This window comes from Neoarius graeffei, chromosome 15, assembly GCF_027579695.1.
Source record: "Neoarius graeffei isolate fNeoGra1 chromosome 15, fNeoGra1.pri, whole genome shotgun sequence".
Classification (NCBI taxonomy): domain Eukaryota; kingdom Metazoa; phylum Chordata; class Actinopteri; order Siluriformes; family Ariidae; genus Neoarius; species Neoarius graeffei.
The window spans coordinates 73,840,940-73,863,599 of record NC_083583.1 but is presented as its reverse complement, the minus strand read 5'-3'; the positions used below and the strand labels follow the sequence as shown (position 1 = coordinate 73,863,599).

The 22,660-nt window shown below is 41.5% G+C and overlaps 1 protein-coding gene across 1 annotated transcript in view; it reads right to left on the bottom strand.

Moving 5' to 3' along the window:
* Positions 1 to 22,660, bottom strand: part of slc6a5 (solute carrier family 6 member 5) — a 49,128-nt gene that overhangs the window by 1,322 nt on the left and 25,146 nt on the right. The window contains exons 9-14 of the mRNA XM_060940704.1: positions 19,467 to 19,591; positions 15,368 to 15,480; positions 15,118 to 15,249; positions 8,159 to 8,258; positions 3,242 to 3,342; positions 722 to 889 (exon numbers count right to left, since the gene is read on the bottom strand). Of these exons, the coding sequence (XP_060796687.1) occupies positions 722 to 889; positions 3,242 to 3,342; positions 8,159 to 8,258; positions 15,118 to 15,249; positions 15,368 to 15,480; positions 19,467 to 19,591 (739 nt within the window). The remainder of the gene's footprint in view (positions 1 to 721; positions 890 to 3,241; positions 3,343 to 8,158; positions 8,259 to 15,117; positions 15,250 to 15,367; positions 15,481 to 19,466; positions 19,592 to 22,660) is intronic.

Genomic DNA, 22,660 nt, shown 5'->3' with positions numbered 1-22,660 from the left:
TCTATGTGTCAGCCCTGTGATGACCTGGCGACTTGTCCAGGGTGTACCCCGCCTTTCGCCCGTAGTCAGCTGGGATAGGCTCCAGCTTGCCTGCGACCCTGTAGAACAGGATAAAGCGGCTAGAGATAATGAGATGAGATGAGATTATGCTTATGCTAGGTGCAGTGGTTATAACTGTTGCCTCACAGCAAGCAGGTGCTTGGTTCGAACCTCGCAGCCAGCTGGGGTCTTTCTTTTTTTTTTTTTTTTTTTTTAGATATTTTTTTGGGCTTTTTGCACCTTTATTGGATAGGACAGTGTAGAGACAGGAAATGAGCGGGAGAGAGAGAGAGACGGGAAGGGATCGGGAAATGACCTCGGGCCGGAATCGAACCCGGGTCGCCCGCATTCATGGTATGGCGCCTTAACCACCTGAGCCACGACGCCCCCAAGCTGGGGTCTTTCTGCGTGGAGTTTGCATGTTCTCCTCATGCCTGTGTGGGTTTCCTCTCACAGTCCAAAGACATGTGGATTAGGTCAACTGACTACTCTAAATTGCCCATAGGTGTGAAAGTGAGTGTGAATGGTTGTTTGTCTCTGTGTTAGCTCTGTGATAAACTGGCAGCCTGTCCAAGGTGAACCCCACCTCTCACCCGATGTAACCTGGGATTGGCTCCAGCTCACCTGCTAACCACAATGAATTAGCAGTGTATAAGTGATGGAGGAGTATGATTATTATTACCTCGATGATAGTTCCTGGAGCAAGGTGCATTTTGATGACGAACATGATGGGGATCCAGATAACAGAGCAGATGACCATGAGCCAGCCAAGCACCATGGACCAGGTGGGGTAGGTGTAGTCCTCATAGGTCATCACCTTCCACTGGTACAAACTCAGCACCAAAATAAACTACAACACAAAACAGAATAAAAATGAACTAAACAGAGCACTGAATAAATAAATACAACCCGGTGCTGATTAAATCTAAACTACACTCACCATCCACTTTAATAGGAACACTTCTCATTTATGGAATCAGCCAATCATGTGGCAGTGCTATGTATAAATTGATTTTATGTATTGTGCTGCTGCCACATGATTGGCTGATTGGATAACTGCATAAATGAGAAGGTATAGAGGTGTTCCTATTAAAGTGGATGGTGAGTGTAGTTGAGATTTAATCAGCACTGGGTTGTATTTATTTATTCAGTTTTATAAATATTGCATGTTGTCTTTACATTCAACAGTGTTCCTATTAAAGTGGATGGTCAGTGTATATTAAATAAATGAGTAAATAAGCATAGACATAGTACAACCCCGATTCCAAAAAAGTTGGGACAAAGTACAAACTGTAAATAAAAACGGAATGCAATAATTTACAAATCTCAAAAACTGATATTGTATTCACAATAGAACATAGACAACATATCAAATGTCGAAAGTGAGACATTTTGAAATTTCATGCCAAATATTGGCTCATTTGAAATTTCATGACAGCAGCACATCTCAAAAAAGTTGGGACAGGGGCAATAAGAGGCTGGAAAAGTTAAAGGTACAAAAAAGGAACAGCTGGAGGACCAAATTGCAACTCATTAGGTCAATTGGAAATAGGTCATCAACATGACTGGGTATAAAAAGAGCATCTTGGAGTGGCAGCGGCTCTCAGAAGTAAAGATGGGAAGAGGATCACCAATCCCCCTAATTCTGCGCTGACAAATAGTGGAGCAATATCAGAAAGGAGTTCGACAGTGTAAAATTGCAGAGTTTGAACATATCATCATCAAAAGATTCAGAGAATCTGGAAGAATCTCTGTGCGTAAGGGTCAAGGCCGGAAAACCATACTGGGTGCCCGTGATCTTCGGGCCCTTAGACGGCACTGCATCACATACAGGCATGCTTCTGTATTGGAAATCACAAAATGGGCTCAGGAATATTTCCAGAGAACATTATCTGTGAACACAATTCACCGTGCCATCCGCCGTTGCCAGCTAAAACTCTATAGTTCAAAGAAGAAGCCGTATCTAAACACGATCCAGAAGCGCAGACGTCTTCTCTGGGCCAAGGCTCATTTAAAATGGACTGTGGCAAAGTGGAAAACTGTTCTGTGGTCAGACAAATCAAAATTTGAAGTTCTTTATGGAAATCAGGGACGCGTGTCATTCGGACTAAAGAGGAGAAGGACGACCCAAGTTGTTATCAGCGCTCAGTTCAGAAGCCTGCATCTCTGATGGTATGGGGTTGCATTAGTGCGTGTGGCATGGGCAGCTTACACATCTGGAAAGACACCATCAATGCTGAAAGGTATATCCAGGTTCTAGAGCAACATATGCTCCCATCCAGACAACGTCTCTTTCAGGGAAGACCTTGCATTTTCCAACATGACAATGCCAAACCACATACTGCATCAATTACAGTATCTTGGCTGCGTAGAAGAAGGGTCCAGGTACTGAACTGGCCAGCCTGCAGTCCATATCTTTCACCCACAGAAAACATTTGGTGCATCATAAAACAGAAGATATGACAAAAAAGACCTAAGACAGCTGAGCAACTAGAATCCTACATTAGACAAGAATGGGTTAACATTCCTATCCCTAAACTTGAGCAACTTGTCTCCTCAGTCCCCAGACGTTTACAGACTGTTGTAAAGAGAAAAGGGGATGTCTCACAGTGGTAAACATGGCCTTGTCCCAACTTTTTTGAGATGTGTTGTTGTCATGAAATTTAAAATCACCTAATTTTTCTCTTTAAATGATACATTTTCTCAGTTTAAACATTTGATATGTCATCTATGTTCTATTCTGAATAAAATATGGAATTTTGAAACTTCCACATCATTGCATTCCATTTTTATTTACAATTTGTACTTTGTCCCAACTTTTTTGGAATCGGGGTTGTATACATATAAATAGTATATCATTTCAGCACTGGTTCCTTTTTTAGTCTATATGTGTAAATATACACATCTAAATGTGTACACTCACAGCTAACACACTTTATGAAATGTTTCGCAAGTAGTTTGCTTTTTTCAATGAGGCCGAAATTCCAAAATCTTATATCTTGTAGCTTCAACAGGCTGCTGTTGTGTTCAGACTCAAGAGCTGTAATTGTACCAGCAACCATGTTTTCTCTCAGTCTCAGGCAGTCTCTATTATACCGCCAAATTCCAGTCCCAATTTGAGCAAAAATGCTTGGATTACGGACAAAATGAAGACAGAGGGGTCAGGAAAAAGGGCGGAAAACTTGTGTAGAATCAAACATACTGTGAGAATAGTAGGTGTTATAAAAGCCCAACACATCCTCCAGAACCTGTTTGGCTGAAAACCAATCATCATTTCTATGTCCTCACAGAATCGCTGCAAGCCTGCAGAGAGAGACAGAGAGAGACAGACAGACAGACAGAGCCTTGACTTTAATCATAACTTTAATGGTACATTGGTACAAATGATTTCATTTTATTAATGTGTTTTGGTTTACACAAGTTATGAGTCATCTTAAAATAAGCTTGTTCAATTCTAAGACATGTTGCCGCCAGGGTTTTCATCATGAGTTTAGAATCGGCCCCAACAAACCTGACCACTTTGAGTCCTTCAGTCCACTTAGTGAGTAAATGTGTGACTTTGACACAAGTTTGGTTCAAAGTCTTTTTGGATGTTCTCTCAAGATCCAAATGCTGTAGGGCCGTAAAAGAGAGTCGGTCACTATTTTTCTGCAGCTCAGATTTGCTGTCTAGTTCTACTTCACTGAATTTCCTAAGTAGAACTTGGGACAGGTTCATCTCCCTTAGTTTTAATTTTTTTTTTTAATTATTAAAACTAAGGGAGATGAACCTGTCCCAAGTTCTACTTTTATCCCTGAATTTCACAGACAGGTTCATCTCCCTTAGTTTTAATAAAAACACATTTCTGTCATACCCCATGCCTTAAAAGCACACATGCCATTCCAGTCCACATCAGGTCCTACAGTATTGGTACAATAGCTGCTGTGCTGCCTGTATTTGAAAGGCCTTTATCCAGATGTGTAAATCAATTAGACCTTGTCCTCCCTCCTGTGTTGATCAGTAGAGGACAGGAGTTCTGGTCCAATGTTCCCTTGACCAGAAGAATTCCACCAGTTTTCTCTGTACTTCTCCCACTAGGGAGATTGTTGGCCCCAGTGTCATAAACTGTCATAAACACAGCATGATAGCAGTCAGGTTGTTGACAACCAGAACTCTTTCCCTATAGGACAGCTGGAACAGTAGCCATGTCCATTTAGACAACTTGCTGCATAACTTTTCCACTGTTCCCTCCCAGTTCTTTTCCTTATAGCCCTTGGTACCTACAGTGCTCAGCGTAAATGAGTACACCCCCTTTGAAAAGTAACATTTTAAACAATATCTCAGTGAACACAAACAATTTCCAAAATGTTGACAGGACAAAGTTTAATATAACATCTGTTTAACTTATAACAGGAAAGTAAGGTTAATAATATAAACTTAGATTACACACTTTTCAGTTTTACTCAAATTAGGGTGGTGCAAAAATGAGTACACCCCACAACAAAAACTACTACATCTAGTACTTTGTATGGCCTCTATGATTTTTAATGACAGCACCAAGTCTTCTAGGCACGGAATGAACAAGTTGGCGACATTTTGCAACATCAATCTTTTTCCATTCTTCAACAATGACCTCTTTTAGTGACTGGATGCTGGATGGAGAGTGATGCTCAACTTGTCTCTTCAGAATTCCCCATAGGTGTTCGATTGGGTTCAGATCAGGAGACATACTTGGCCACTGAATCACTTTCACCCTGTTCTTCTTCAGAAATCCAACAGTGGCCTTAGATGTGTGTTTAGTCATGTTGGAAAAGTGCACGACGACCAAGGGCACGGAGTGATGGTACCATCTTCTCTTTCAGTATAGATCTGTGAATTCATGATGCCATCAATGAAATGCAGCTCCCCGACACCAGCAGCACTCATGCAGCCCCACATAAGGACGCTGCCACCACCATGTTTCACTGTAGGCACCATGCATTTTTCTTTGTATTCCTCACCTTTGCGACACCATACAGTTTTGAAGCCATCAGTTCCAAAAACATTTATCTTGGTCTCATCACTCCAGAGTATAGAGTCCCAGTAGTCTTCATCTTTGTCAGCATGGGCCCAGGCAAATTCTAGGTGGGCTTTTTGTGCCTGGGCTTTAGGAGAGGCTTCTTTCGGGGACGGCATCCATGCATGCCATTCCTCTACAGTGTACACCATATTGTGTCATGGGAAATAGTCACCCCAGTCTGGCTTTCTACTTCTTTAGATAACTGCAGTGAACTTGCATGCCAATTTTCTTCAACCCTTCTCATCAGAAGATGCTCCTGTCGAGGTGTTAACTTCTGTGGATGACCTGGATGTCTCTGTGAGATGGTTGCAGTTCCAGCTTTCTTAAATTTTTGGACCACTTTTGCTACAGTATTCTGACTGATAAGTAAAGCTTTGCTGATCTTCTTGTAGCCTTCACCTTTGTGGTGTAAAGAAATTATTTTCTTTGGGGAATTCTGAAGAGGCAAGTTGAGCATCACTCTCCATCCAGTATCCAGTCACTACAAGAGGTCATTGTTGAAGAATGGAAAAAGATTGATGTTGCAAAATGTCACCAACTTGTTCATTCCATGCCTAGAAGCCTTGGTGCTGTCATTTAAAATCATGGAGGCCATACAAAGTACTAGATGTAGTAGTTTTTGTTGTGGGGTGTACTCATTTTTGCACCACCCTAATTTGAATAAAACTGAAAAACGTGCAATCTAAGTTTATATTATTAACCTTACTTTTTCCCATTATAAGTTAAACAGATGTTATATTAAACTTTGTCTTGTCAACATTTTGGAAATTGTTTGTGTTCATTGAGATATTGTTTAAAATGTTACTTTTCAAAGGGGGTGTACTCATTTACGCTGAGCACTGTAAATAGACTCCCAGGCATTTCATGCCTGCTTTGCCCCAATGCAAGCCACTTGGTAATCCTAGTGACACCCCCCACTCCCCACCCCCCAGTTTTTGAAAAGCCCAAAATCTTCTTTCTTTTGGAGAAGAGACAACGCTGCTCTCGTTCAACTAGAGGATAAAAATCAGAATTCAAACAAACTTGAAAAACATCCAATAGATCTTGACCAATTAAAACCCAGAACTGCTTATAATATTCTGCTGGCAGCCCATCAATTCCAGGTGCATGACATTCTGGTCAGCTGTGGCCAGCTCCTGAAATTCAATGTCTGAGTTTAACAAATCAGCTTGAGGTGATCCCAGTTTTGGCAAACCATTTAACATGTCCTCAACTCACAATGAGTCACACTCATTTGCACTGTATAAATCTGCATATAAATCCATAGCGATCCTCCTCATCTCCACTGGATCTGTCGTCACATGCCCACTACCATCCTGAAGATGTAGTATCTGTGTCTGTGTCCTTGTTTTCCTCTACAGATTAAAGAAAAAGGAGCTTGGAGAATCCATAATCATAGATCATGAACCTGTGTATAACTTGTATGACTGTGATAGCACTATGTAACTCTGATGCAACCTGCTGCAGAGACACAACATAGTGCAGTACATACAGTATATACATGCAGCACTGATAAATCTTCAAAATTATTGTTGGTGCACTACATTCCTTAATCCAGAATATCCATCCATTATCTGTAGCCACTTATCCTGTGCAGGGTCATGGGGAAGCTGGAGCCCATCCCAGCTGACTACAGGTGAGAGGCAGGGTACACCCTGGACAAGTCAGCAGGTCATCACAGGGCTGACACACAGAGACAAACAACCATTCACACCAACGGTCAACTTAGAGCCACCAATTATCCTAACCTGCATGTCTTTGGACTGTGGGGGAAACCGGAGCAAACCCATGCAGACACGGGGAGAACATGCAAACTCCACACAGAAAGGCCCTCGCCGGCTGCTGGGCTCGAACCCAGAACCTTCTTGCTGTAAGGCGACAGTGCTAACCAATACACCACCGTGCCACCTCCAGATTATCCATGATTGGTTAAATAATACACAATAGTATCTTCTTGAGTACCTGTCCAAGCATTTGAATCAAAAACAGCAACTCTAATAATAATAATAAAGGGCGGCACGGTGGTGTAGTGGTTAGCGCTGTCGCCTCACAGCAAGAAGGTCCAGGTTCGAGCCCCATGGCCGGCAAGGGCCTTTCTGTGTGGAGTTTGCATGTTCTCCCCCTGTCCGCGTGGGTTTCCTCCGGGTGCTCCGGTTTCCCCCACAGTCCAAAGACATGCAGGTTAGGTTAACTGGTGACTCTAAATTGACCGTAGGTGTGAATGTGAGTGTGAATGGTTGTCTGTGTCTATGTGTCAGCCCTGTGATGACCTGGCGACTTGTCCAGGGTGTACCCCGCCTTTCGCCCGTAGTCAGCTGGGATAGGCTCCAGCTTGCCTGCGACCCTGTAGAACAGGATAAAGCGGCTAGAGATAATGAGATGAGATAATAATAAACAGGCTTTTCTTCCACTTTGTACTGCATAAGCTTATATTCTGTCAATTAAAGTAAGGCTGCTCCATAGTCACATTATCTGAGGTCTAATCTTTTAGAAAACAGCAACAGATTTAAGTAAATAAAAATACCAATCCACAGTATAATAATTGTGGTTATCATGTAGCCTATTATGTCTAGTGATCAGCTTTGTCTGAAGTTTTGTCTTTATCTCCATTCTCAGCAGTACATGGAAGCAGACGCCAGCTAATGGTCAGTGAGTGTTCTGATTGGTGGGATACGTTGACCTTTATTGTTTTATATGTTGATTTACTGCAACATCAATAAAATAACCTATCTAATATTAGCTTAGTCACTTTAGCCCTAACTAAGTTCATCTCTCAGTCAATTATGTTTGAGAAAGCCACATTTTATGGTTAGAATTTTAATACAATTCAGTATAAGTAAAATGAGAATAAAATTAATTGTATAGAATTAAAATTAATAAAGAAAATGAATAGGAAGTGGAAATATATTTTAAAATGGTAAAATAATTTCATTCTCATTTCTTTTTTGTTCCTGCCATTTTTTTAACCAGTGTGACATTAATTCCCCATTCATTCATTTATTCTTCATTCATTTGCTCATTTATGTTTTTGAGCCATTAGTTCCGAAAAGTCACACTGAACGATGAAGCTAATGAACTCACCATAGATGTAAGAAACTCCAACTAGCTCAAAGATGGCTATGATGACGAGAGAATAAGAGGCTGCAAAGGTATCAACCAGCTGAAGCATGTACATGCCACTCTGTGGGAGTAAAGTACACGCACACACACACACACACACACACACACCATGCATAGAGTGAAAATGACTGAAAAAAAATCTATACAGAGTTTATTAAAGACTAGTAAACTGAAGGAAAATATGACACAATGCATTTTTTTTAAACTGTATTATCACATTCTTCTCAAGAAGCAATACTTGGGGCATCGTGGCTCAGGTGGATAAGGCGCCATACCATAAATCCGGGCGACCCGGGTTCAATTCCGGCCCGAGGTCATTTCCCAATCCCTCCCTGTCTCTCTCTCCTGCTCATTTCCTGTCTCTACACTGTCCTATCCAATAATAAAAGGTGAAAAAAGCCCAAAAAATATCTTTTAAAAAAAAGAAGCAATATTTGGTTGCTAGCCTATTTTACCAAAAAAAAAAAGTTGTGACTGGAGCTTCATTTCTGTGCTTCATTTCTCAATCACTCACTTTCAGTAATTACTTTATCCTGGTCAGGTTTGCAGTGGATCCAGAGCCTTTTCCAGGAACACTGGGTTTAAAGCAATTAACCAGGAAATTTTTAAATTACGGGGTTATGAAATGTCATCATTATACATTAGTACAAGATGTTCTAGATGAAAAAAAATTAAGCGGACTTTAGCTTAAAAAACATATTAAAGTTGCAACATCAGTCTGTTGGGCCATTTCCCCGGGCGCAGACATACTGGATTAGCCAGATACATGGATGTATTAGGAGACGAAAACAAGGGTGGCTCTGCGTGATGTAGGATTCTGCATGACAGCATACTGTGTCATTGCATCAAACGGATGGAAGATAAGCAAATATTTTTTAAATAAACAAGCAATAAACTAGCCACTACTTTATTTTGATTCCTTTTCTAATACTGTGTTGCCATGATATTTGTGGAGAAATGCAAACAAATTGACTGAGAAGTCATGCTAGACCATAATACTAGACTATAGTCTAGTGGGCACAACAGAAGGACTCTCAGGTGCGTTCTGGACAGCGCATGCTCCGAACTGACTCACATACGTGCTGTGAATGACACACACCTGCACGGGATTAAGGCGCAATCAGCGCACCTAAATAAGGACTCAGAATGCAGACTTACTTTGCGAAGTATTGTGTTGCTGTGACACATTACCGAGCCTTGTTTCCTGACCGGTTTGTCAGGTTTCTGTTTCCTGTTCCTCGTTTTTGACCCTGCTTCTGTCTACGATATTCTGTTTGTGCCTCGCTCGACCATTCACGATCTATGCCTGCTAATTTGGACTGTTTGCCTGTTTTCGCTTTTCTTTATAATAAAGATCTTCTGCACTTACATCCATCTCCAACCATCCATGACAGAATATTTTGCCCTGTGCTTGCGGAAAATTACATCACGCACAATGGAGTTTTGGCGGTCTCCCTGACAAAAAATAGTCCCGTCTATTTTCACCATTTTAGTGGTTATATCGTTAAGAAAAAATTAAACATGCAGCTTTTTTTATTTTTTATAAAGGACAGACGTAAAGACCGACTTTCAACTCAATTTGTTTATTTGCGAGATATTTTCTTTAAGGCAGGACTACACCCTGGATAGAACGTCAATTCACAAGGCACAATGCACACACACACATTCACACCTGGGACAATTTATTTTAGCCAATCCACCTAATGTTTTTTGGAAGTGGGATGAAACTGGAGAACTTGAAAGAACCCACAGAGACATGTGGAGAACATGCACAGAAACTCTGCTGCTATCTGCTGTTCATCTCACAGCCCTGCTTTCTCACTATGTGTAAGTAAATAAATTGTGCACATTGTCTGATTTGGACAGTCAGATTATGATAAACACGTTTTGCCACTGCATATGATTCAATGAAGTTTATTGCCTCTACGAAATGGAGAATAGTGTGATCCAAGCTGCTTTCCATGCCTCAGATTTAAAAGGAACGTTTACTAAAGATATCAGCAAGACACACTGGAGCTAGGCCACTTCGGGCTTTAAATGTCTAAAGCAATACTTGGTAGTCAGTGCAGCACTTTACAGCTCGCCAGTTCAAACTGAACAGGGTAATATGCTCTGACTTTATTTTCCTGGTAAGGATGCAGGCTACTGTGTTCTGAAGCTTATTTGAAGAGACGTCAGAGCAGCCAACCAGCAATAGTGCAGTAATCTAAGGGCACTCTCATACTAGGAACGATCGCTTTGTACCACTCCAGAGAGCAACTGTCCCCCCTCCCAACTCCCGTGCTGGCCTGCACTCACAATGCACTTTATGTTCCGGACCTGAGTGCACTTACGTCCTCACGGTGCAGCTTTATTTGCCAACTACAATTCACATTCATCAATAAGGTGAGAAACAGACCTGTTATTAACACAAATATTTTCCAGTGAATCAAAAGTGTATGCTATAGCATTTTTAGTTAGCGATTACACTGTGCACGAGCCCAAGCACACCTCTTCCAAGGGTGTACTCACACTAGCAAATGCCTAGTGCCGATGCCCGTACCAAGAAGTGCCTGAGCGCATTTGACTCCCAAAGTCTGGTTCGTTTGATTAGTGTGTTCATAGTGAAATGCACTCAGGTGTGCTTCACTTGGATTGTTTGGAAGAGGTGCGCTTGGGCACATGCACAGCGTGATCGCAAACCATGCCCAAGCATGGAACTCGAACGCTATGGCATTGAAATTACTCAACAGAAACAAACATTTGCCCTTTTCAATTCATTTCAGAATTTGGGTTAATGACAGGTCCGGTTCTAACCTTACTGATGACCGTGAATTGTAGGCGGTGAGTAAAACCATAGATTCCTCTTTCACAACATCTGCTGCATCCATAAAAATCTGATTATTGCAGCACGATTTACTGAAAATTGATGACTTGCATAACTGATAAACCTGTGCAGCATATGAGAGGGCCGTGTGTCACTGCACCCAAAATGACTCCAAATAATCTACAATGTAAAAATAGTCATGAAGCAAAAAACATCCATTATGCCATGTGAGAGAGCTTTTCTTCAACACAAAAAGTCACATTGTGATGATGTAAGTTTACTCGGGCATGGGACAATAAGCGCAGTGTGAGTGCAGGCCAGTAGTGAACTGGGGAGGGGAGACAATCGCCCTCAGGTATGGTTCGAGGCAACCGAACATCGTGTGAGTGCACCCCGAACAGGCCCAGTGAACCGCACCTGAGCGCAGTATACACTGATCACACAAGTCTGGACTTTGGGGGTCAAACTCACTCAGGTGAGGTACGGATCACCTAGTGGGAGTGCACACTTTTCAAAATCTAAGGGTTTTGAAAGCAAGTGCTAGTTTCTTAGCATCGTGTATGGTTATCACATGTCTTATTTTGGATATGGTTCTTAAATAATAATATTCAGTATTAGTGATGTTACTTATGTGGAACTCATTTACATTCTACATTTATCCGTTTAGAAGAAGCTTTTATCTAAAGCGACTTACAATTGAGACAGGATACAAGTGAGCAGTTTAGGTTAAGTGTGTCAGCGTAAAATATGACAGTTGATGGAAAAAACACTACAGTGATCACAGTCTTACCAAACACTATAAAATATCTCTCAATGTCTGACTGACTGTGTTCCAAAGCAATCCTGAAGATCATCAACTGCTATCTTAACACTATAAGGCAAGATTTGGGGTGAGATAAACATCAATTACTTGTTAGCTACTTGTTAGCCTTATAGCTCCAGTGCGAAATTGAACCCTTTGATGCAAAACATATGCACACCCCTTCTAATGCACAACATGGGTCAAAAATGACCCGCATTCATTTTCCAGGTTATTTCATGCTGACTGAGTTTTTCTTTGCTCTGTCTTTTAAAATCAATTTATTTTATGATTGAATATTCCAAGTATTCTTTAAATATCTTGTTTTTAATTACCACAAATCATTAATTTAATCTTTTCTTTCCTACTTTATGAACAAAAATACTTTTCATATTACTACACATGGGTCATCCAAGTGTGATTTAAAATTAAATGTCTTAATACTATAATAATAATTTGTTTCAAGTAATTACTTTAGCAGTGAATGGGGCCAGTTATTTATTCATTAACTATGTAGTTAGCTAAGCCAACTACAATAAAATTAGCTAACTAAAGTAGAATATGTCAACAGCTCGGTAGCTAATAGTAATTACAGGGAGTGCAGAATTATTAGGCAAATGAGTATGTTGACCACATTACCCTCTCTATGCATGTTGGCCTACTCCAAGCTGCATAGGCTTGAAAGCCTCTTACCAATTAAGCATACCAGGTGATGTGCATCTCTGTAATGAAAAGGGGTGTGGTCTAATGACATCAACACCCTATATCAGGTGTGCAAAATTATTAGGCAACTTCCTTTCCTTTGGCAAAATGGGTCAGAAGAGGGATTTGACGGACTCAGAAAAGTCAAAAATAGTGACATATATTGCAAAGGGATGGAGCACTCTTAAAATTGCCCAGCTTTTGAAGCGTGACCATCGAACAATCAAGCGCTTCATTCAAAATAGTCAACAGGGTCGCAAGAAGCTCGTTGAAAAAAAAAGGCGCAAACTAACTGCCCGTGAACTGAGGAAAGTCAAGCGTGAAGCTGCCAAGATGCCACTCGCCACCAGTTTTGCCATATTTCAGAGCTGCAACATCACTGGAGTGTCAAAAAGCACAAGGTGTGCAATACTCAGGGACACGGCCAAGGTAACAAAGGCTGAAAAACGACCACCACTGAACAAGACACACAAGATGAAACGTCAAGACTGGGCCAAGAAGTATCACAAGACTGATTTTTCTAAGGTCTTATGGACAGATGAAATGAGAGTGAGTCTTGATGGGCCAGATGGATGGGCTCATGGCTGGATCAGCAAAGGGCAGAGAGCTCCAGTCCGACTCAGACGCCAGCAAGGTGGAGGTGGGGTACTGGTATGGGCTGGTATCATCAAAGATGAGCTTGTGGGACCTTTTCGGGTTGAGGATGGCGTCAAGCTCAACTCCCAGTCCTATTGTCAGTTTTTGGAAGACACCTTCTTCAAGCAGTGGTACAGGAAGACGTCAGCATCCTTCAAGAAAAACATGAATTTCATGCAGGACAATGCTCCATCACACGCATCCAAGTACTCCACGGCATGGCTGGCCAGAAAGGGTCTAAAGGAAGAAAGATTAATGACGTGGCCTCCTTGTTCACCTGATCTGAACCCCATAGAAAACCTGTGGTCCCTCATCAAATGTGAGATCTACAAGGAGGGGAAACAGTACACATCTCTGAACAGTGTCTGGGAGGCTGTGGTTGCTGCTGCACGCAATGTTGATCGCAAACAGATCAAAACACTGACCGAATCCATGGATGGCAGGCTTTTGAGTGTCCTTGTAAAGAAAGGCGGCTATATTAGTCACTGATTTGTTTTTTTTTTTGTTTTTTTGAATGCCAGCAATGTATAGTAGTGAATGTTGAGTTGTTATATTGGTTTCCCTGGTGAAAATAAATGAGTGAAATGGGTTTGTTTTTTGTTAAGTTGCCTAATAATTATGCACAGTTATAGTCACCTGCACACACAGATATCCTCCTAAGATAGCTAAAACTAAGAAAGCCCTAATCCAACTTCCAAAAATACTCAGCTTTGATATTTATGAGTCTTTTGGGTTCATCAAGAACATAGCTGTTTTTCAATAATAAAACTAATCCTCAAAAATACAACTTGCCTAATAATTCTGCACTCCCTGTACTTGTAACTTTCTGACAAGTAATCTACTCACTCTCAAGGTAACCTAAACATAATCAATTTTTTTCTAAGGTAATGTTAGAACAATTGAAAAACATTACTTGCATGTATGAGATGGGCAAAGGGCGCTGTGCTGAGCTGTGAAATGTCTGACACAAGCACAATTCACAGTTCCCACCAAACGCTGGAGTAAATGCATGCGGGTCGGTTCTGACCCATGTGTGTAAACGTGATGTAGAATTACAAAAGCTGTGCTTGTTCATAACTTAAGAAAGGAAAAATAAAAATGATGATTTGTGCCAAACAAAAACAAGATATTTACTGCATATTTGGAAAAGTAAATGACAAAATGAATTTATTTCAAAAGTAGATCATAGAAACACTCAGCCATACATGAAATAACCTGGAAAATGAATGCAGGTCGTTTTTGACCCATGTTGTACATTAGAAGGGTAGTGATACAAAAAGGGGTTTTATTCAAAAAGTAAGAAAGGAAAAAATAAAAATAAGGATGTATGATGATCAAAAACAAGTTAATTGAGGAATACCTTGAATACTGAATGATGGAATTAATTTATTGCAAAGATATAGAAGATAAAAACTCAGCCGGGTTACTTTTGACCCATGTTTTTGCATCAAAGGGTTAAGTGTTTTTCACTGATTAACTACATTCGTTATGAGAGGATATTTAATTTTCCAGTCTTAAGCCTGGGCGGCACGGTGGTGTAGTGGTTAGCGCTGTCGCCTCACAGCAAGAAGGTCCTGGGTTCGAGCCCCGGGGCCGGCGAGGGCCTTTCTGTGTGGAGTTTGCATGTTCTCCCCGTGTCTGCGTGGGTTTCCTCCGGGTGCTCCGGTTTCCCCCACAGTCCAAAGACATGCAGGTTAACTGGTGACTCTAAATTGAGCGTAGGTGTGAATGGTTATCTGTGTCTATGTGTCAGCCCTGTGATGACCTGGCGACTTGTCCAGGGTGTACCCCGCCTTTCACCCGTAGTCAGCTGGGATAGGCTCCAGCTCGCCTGTGACCCTGTAGAAGGATAAAGCGGCTAGAGATAATGAGATGAGATGAGGCAGTCTTAAGCCTTTTAGAATATGCACTAGTGTGGGTTCTCTGTTTTAACATGCCAACTGTATGGTGTACCATTTCAACGGTCATGTTTCAAACCTCAGTTATCATTGGGAAGCCCAGAATATAGAAGGACACACAGCACACAAGGGTGAAGAGAGGCTTGTGCTTTCGCAGATATTTTGGAAATTCATCAGCTACAGACGTCACAATAGTCTCGATGGTTGCAAACTGTAGAGGGAACAAGAGTGTGTGTGTCAATAAAGCACCGACACCAACATAACTGCCTCTCTCTCTTTCTCTCTTACACACACACACACACACACACACACACAGCATAGTTAGTTACCATGGTATCCAGTCCAAGCGTGAGGAGCATAAGAAAGAAAATTATGGCCCAAAATGGAGAGATTGGCAGCCTGGTGAGGGCTTCTGGATAAACCACAAAAGCAATGCCAGGACCTACACAGAGAGAGAGAGAGAGAGAGAGAGAGAGAGAATACAAATATATGTAATGCTCAAATTTACATAAAACATAGGCCAAACCTTCAAATGAAACTGCTTAATTAATAATAAAAGTTGTGCATTAAATATAAAAATTAGCATTAGACATATAAAACTTTTATTAATTTTACTAATAAGCTAAAAACAAGTTTTGTAGCTAGACAACAATGTTAAAGTAAGTAAGATCATTTGTGTACACACAGTATCATAAAATAGCTTAAAGAATTGGTTTATAAAGTTTGTATAGTGCTGCTGTAATAGTCACATAATTTCAAAGTTGCCTCAGACAAACATTAAATCAAAATATAGCCCTACAATTGATTTGGGCTACTTTCTCATTCAGTTCTGTGAACACTTTTCAGGCCATTAACTCCACAGAATGAAACTGAGCTGCTCAGTCTTTATTTAAAGTAGCTAAACGCTTGTTTATAATTCTGTATCAAAGTTTATTTGTGACATTGAGATATTAATATTTAACAGGTTTCATAAGGGCTTCATGTTAATACGTCATCCTGACTACAAATCTGACATCACTTTTCTGCAGCTCTAAAATAAGCAGAAAGCAGCCAAAAGAGCTGTTCAGCAGTGAGATAAGGAGGAAATGCTTCAAGTGTTAATCTGTAGCTCCTCTCTTGATCATGGGCACAAAAGGCATTCTCACATACAATTATATTTTATTTATAATGAGTAACATACACTACCGTTCAAAAGTTTGGGGTCACCCAGACAATTTAGTGTTTTCCATGAAAAGTCACACTTTTATTTCCCACCATAAGTTGTAAAATGAATAGAAAATATAGTCAAGACATTTTTCTGGCCATTTTGAGCATTTAATCGACCCCACAAATGTGATGCTCCAGAAACTCAATCTGCTCAAAGGAAGGTCAGTTTTATAGCTTCTCTAAAGAGCTCAACTGTTTTCAGCTGTGCTAACATGATTGTACAAGGGTTTTCTAATCATCCATTAGCCTTCTGAGGCAATGAGCAAACACATTGTACCATTAGAACACTGGAGTGAGAGTTGCTGGAAATGGGCCTCTATACACCTATGGAGATATTGCACCAAAAACCAGACATTTGCAGCTAGAATAGTCATTTACCACATTAGCAATGTATAGAGTGGATTTCTGATTAGTTTAAAGTGATCTTCATTGAAAAGAACAGTGCTTTTCTTTCAAAAATAAGGACATTTCAAAGTGACCCCAAACTTTTGAACGGTAGTGTAACCATATATAAAACTAAAAATAGTGCATCAGTTCATGTTGGTTAGCTAAAATGCTGGTGTAGTTAACATGGCTGTAAGTTGAAAAACTAAAACAGACATTTATCTTTTAACATTCGATATCCATGCTCATCTTTGACTCGTCTTTTTTGTGAGGAAAAAAAAACAAAAAAATCCCTAGCTGTTCCCTATCTTGTTAACTTTACTACTAAATGTAATATCGCTGATTTAGAACCCACACTGATGCTCTCTTCTCCTTTTTTCTCCATTCAGTCTGCAGTGACATGCCAGACTTTCATTTCATTTCTCATTTCCTGCCCCCTAGTGGGCACTTTCACTTGTATGCAAAAGTATGAAGGGAGACGCCTATGCCACTGCCCATACACAACACCCTCCCATGCTCACAAATCCACGGACGCAGAAGGATAAACCAGCTGTGGGAAAGCATACATAGTTCCAAAAGAAGAGGTGGGAAGGTCTGTCAGTCTTTTGTCTTGCTATTGCCATTTGTATTGCAGGCAGCAGCAGATGCAACACAGCTTAACTGCTCAATAAATAAATCCAAAACCCATAAATGTTTACATATCCAAATCAAGTAACTCCAGATTCAAATTACTTGCCACTAAAGTTACATTTTTTCACCTAGACGTGATGCAATTGTGTCCATTTTCATAGGTGACAGTCAGTGCGTTTACATGCACATCCAAATCGAGCTACTGTCGGTAATTGAGCTAAGGGTCCCAGCAGGGGTGCCAGAGAAATCCAATTCTACATGCACACAAGGAAATCGAGCTATTGTGTGAGGTACATTTAGGGTGACCATTCGTCCGGATTTCGTCCGGACAGTCCGGTTTTAGAGCCGTCTGTCCGGACGTCTGTCACGCGTCCTCACTTTTTACATTTTGTCCTCATTTCGGACCCTCAGCCGCCACCATTGCATCAATCGTCACAAATCCCCGCCCATTATTTACACTTGCTATTCTGCGATGACATACAGGCAAAGATAGCCTACAGGGATTTCTCGTATACAAACATTCGCGCTGCGCACGCAGCTGATGGAGCCTCTGCAGCCTCTGATTGTCTGGAAGCTGCTGTCACTCAGAAGCTGCGCTCACGCGATTGACTGATTTTTGCTCCTCCGAGCTGCGTGCGCAGTGCAAATGTTTGTACGGAAAAACCTATGAATGTTGGCACGCATGCTGTTGAACAATACTCATGCCGAAACGAAAGACATCCTTTAAAAATGCTTGGTGCTTAGAGCATCGTTTTGTTGGCAAGAGCCAAAAAGGAGAACACTTCACCTTCTGCAAGCTCTGTTGCATTGACATTGATGTGGGGAGCAGAGGGAAAGGTGCGATAGACAGACACGCAGACACAGACCGCCACAGAGAGAATGCCAAATGTATTGCCAAGGTTATAGGCCAAATGTAAATGACATGGTTGACTGTCATTTTTCATGTTTTTCTTTTTGATTTTTTTTGGATGAGCATAAATGAACACAACAATGTTTTGTTTTTAGTTTAGTTCCTGTGGATAAGCCGAGGCCAGTATAGCAGGCTAAATGACAGTAGGCCTACATGTTTCTTGACTCATTTTTCGATTTTTCATTCTTTTTTCTTTTTGATGGTCATTTTCAAGTGAATAAATATGTTGGCCTATGGCATGGCAAAGACTGTTTTTTCAGTGTCTATAGATGGACACAACTCTTTACAGTGATGTTTTGTTTCTTGCTGACATGGTCTTGACCATCATTTTCCACATTTCTCTTTTTGATAGGTGTTCCAAGTTAATAAATATATATTGACTTCATACGTTTTTTTATAAGTTTTTCTTACCCCCCCCCCGGAACGCGACGGTGTCCTAACTTTAGGGCCTGTGTCCTCACTTTTGGACACAAGTGTCCTAACTTACAGACCCATGTCGGTGGTCACCCTAGGTACATTGTGCACCCGAGCCACAGGTGGCGCTACACGCCCCATCGTGTTGGTACACTTCCGGTTGTCGTCATGAAGAAGAGCTATTCAAGAGTATAAACAAAGTTCTCAATTCCGTGTTCACAAGAAGAATGACGACGAGGACAGCAACATCGAGAGAGAGAAGATGGACAACAGCGAAGCAGCTCAGCACTTGCTCGCTACTACTACTGTTGTCATGCCGACCGAGGCTGTTGTGTTTCCCGCTTGTGGTCTCGTCACTCGTCACTTCCGGAAGGGGCAGTGCTGAAGTAAGTAGCTTGACTACGTAGCTCGATAGGGTTTACATGCACTAAGTAGCTCGGCTACAATCGCATAATCTAGGTCGCGTAGCTCGATTACGAGAAATCCAGTTCGGTTCGATTTCAGCCGAGCTAAGGTGTTTCCATGGCATTTAGAACTTCAATTTCAGTCGAGCTACGGCAGAAATTCGATTTTCTCTATGTGCATGTAAACGCACTGAGTGTGGCATGCAGTGTCAGAAAGTGAGTTTATGGGCAATATATTTAAATTTTAAACCCAAACTATCCCAAACAGTTAACCAACATACTTAATACCTTATGCATAAACTTGATTTTACACAAGAATGTGACAATTTTGGCACATAATTAACATGAAATTAATTGATAATTTCATACATTATTTGTTAGCTATATGTAGCTCACAATGCAAAATTAATGAAAAATGTTTGTGTTAGTTTTCATGTGTGTGTTTTGTTTTTTAACTAAACTATCCCTTTATTGACCTACCTTCATCTGCCACTCTCTCGATCGGCACCTTAAGCTCATGAGCCATGAAGCCAATGACAGAGAAAATCACAAAACCAGCAAAAATACTGGTAGCACTGTTTGTACATGTCACTATTACAGTGTCCCTGTTGGGAGGAAAAATAAGGATCTATAAGACAAAATAAAATTTTATAAAGCACTTTCCAGAGTCTAAGTATGTAAATAATTACAAAAGTAATACGAGCATCTCAAGACAGATGAACTGCACAATATACACAAAGCTTTGGGAACAAACACCAGCAATTGCCTAAAATGCCTACAAAACCTACAATCAATATCACTAGGCATTTTCAGACCAAACATTTCGAGGGACTTATTGAGAGGAACCATCCCCTGGGAAGCCCCCAAGAACTACATACCTTCAAGGGCTTTTTTCTGTTTGCATTCACACCTCCAGTAGGAATGCTAATGTCATGCTAAGCCAGCTTACTAATGTGATGTTAGCAGGAAATGCTAACAAACATTGTTATATTTCACTTAGACACGTCAAAACTGTGCTGTATTTCCTCCATTGGATAAATGCTCACTAAAGCCTGGACTTCACTGTCAGTCCATTTATCCCTAATCTCATCTCATCTCATCTCATCATCTGTAGCCGCTTTATCCTGTTCTACAGGGTCGCAGGCAAGCTGGAGCCTATCCCAGCTGACTACGGGCGAAAGGTGGGGTACACCCTGGACAAGTCGCCAGGTCATCACAGGGCTGACACATAGACACAGACAACCATTCACACCTACGCTCAATTTAGAGTCACCAGTTAACCTAACCTGCATGTCTTTGGACTGTGGGGGAAACCGGAGCACCCGGAGGAAACCCACGCGGACACAGGGAGAACATGCAAACTCCGCACAGAAAGGCCCTCGCCGGCCATGGGGCTCGAACCCGGACCTTCTTGCTGTGAGGCGACAGCGCTAACCACTACACCACCGTGCCGCCCTCCATTTATCCCTGATTTATTTATTTATTTATTTTCATTTTTAACATGAACATTAAGAGCTGTTGGTTACATGGCTAACATTTTACACAGATTTTTAAAAATAGCACAGAATTGGATGGTGTGTTTCACCTTGCATGAAGATTAGCCTACCCATAATTAGCCACACGGAGAGCACCTCACTTGCCAGTGGTGGTGCAGTGGACCACTATCAAGACAGCCCATGTGCCTACATATGTGGCTTCTGCCCCAGAAGTGGTATCCCAACTTTGTAAAATATTTGGCTGGGTGTTGGTGGGCCAAATACATTCACAGTAAACAGTGATTCTCCCTGGCAGAACTACACTGGCCCACAACTGACCTCACTGCTCACCGTACCCATTTCACTTCTACCACTGATTCTGCCTACAATGCATAGAATTCAGCAATTAGATCACAGACTCCTACTTGTAATCCCAAATAAATACTGTCTTGGGAAGAACAAAGTGTACCCTCCTTCATTTTTATGTTTTTAGCTACCAGAGACCATACTATCCCAGCTGACTACGGGCGAAAGGCGGGGTACACCCTGGACAAGTCGCCAGGTCATCACAGGCAAGGGCGGCTGGTGCATAAGGGCGATTGGGCGACGCACTGCCAAAACGCAAAAAAAAAAAGGTTTTTTTCTTTTTTTAAAACAAACTTTCACCAGCGCTGCTCGAGGCCGTTTTAATCTGTCTCTGGCTATCATTGTCCAATCAGGGTGGTCTTGCTTCTAGAGTACCACCCCTTTGGGGCGATTTCAGTCACACTGAAAATCGCCCAAGAGTTCACTGATAGAGTCCCATGTTAATATATTTTTTTCTCCTCACTGACACTTCAATGCAATCTCTATGGGTTCCGGGGGGGCGTGCCCTAACGTGCTTACGTCACTGCGAAGCGCGGCAAAGTTGCATTCGATCCTCTCAGTTTCTGAGGTGAGATGGATGCGGAAAGCAATTCAGTGCGGTCCTTAAAAGAAGTTCCATTTAGTCAGCGATCAAATCGAGCTAAATTGGCAACAAAACAAGCTGGACCCCCCTCGACCAAATCTAAACATAAAACAAATTTCGACAAGGGGGGGAAATCATATACTCGAGGTTTTACTTCAACATGGTCCCAGCGCAAATCCTGGCGAGCTGGCTGCAAGGACGCCTCAGCGGTTTTCTGCTCCCCCTGCTTACTTTTCCACCCTGGAGGTGGCTCCACAGACAGCACTGCTTGGACAGTCACTGGAGTTTCGGACATGCATCATTTGTCAGAGAAAATAAAAAAAACATGAGTCATCAAAGATTCACATGGGCAGCTGCCTGAAATTTTCGGCTTTTGGGAGAGTGAACATCACTACACAATCGGATGAGGGCTACAAGCTAGCAGTTCGCCGCCACAACGATGAGGTGAGCAAGAACAGGCACATATTAAACCGGCTCACCCAATGCGTGAAATTTTGTGGAGTGTTCGAGTTAGCTCTACGAGGCAAAGACGAAACTGAGGGCTCCAGTCACTGTGGTGTTTTTCTGGGTTTGGTTGACTATTGACTTGCTACCTAGGTCAATTTACTTCTGTCCTGTGGACATTTATGGTCCGTGTAGACATAACGGGGGAAAATTGCCCCCCCTGAAAAAAAATTCAGGAGCCGCCACTGATCACAGGGCTGTAGTATTAATTGTAGTATGTAATTATTTAATATGTATGTAATAGGGTGTTCTCTCCAGGTTCTATAAACAAAGAAATAACCTCAGGTGACAACAACGATAAAACAAAACAGATTTCAATACAAAGTCATTTTTCCCAAAAAGTAAACCAACATTCAGAAACCAGGTGGGGAAAAAATAAGTACCATGTATAAGTAATATTTTAGCAATAATAACTTGAATTAAATGTTTTCTGTGGTAGTTTATCAATGCCTCACTTCATTTTGGAGTAGTTTTGATCTGCTCTGCTTTACAACATTGCTTCATTTCATTGCTGTTTGAGTGCATTCTTTGATGCACAGCTCTCTTAAGATCCTTCCACAGCATTTCAATGGGATTGAGGTCTGGACTTTGACTTGGTCATACCAACACCTTCATTTTTGTCCTCTTTAGTCATTCAGGTTTTGATTTGGGGCGGCACGGTGGTGTAGTGGTTAGCGCTGTCGCCTCACAGCAAGAAGGTCCTGGGTTCGAGCCCCGGGGCCGGCGAGGGCCTTTCTGTGTGGAGT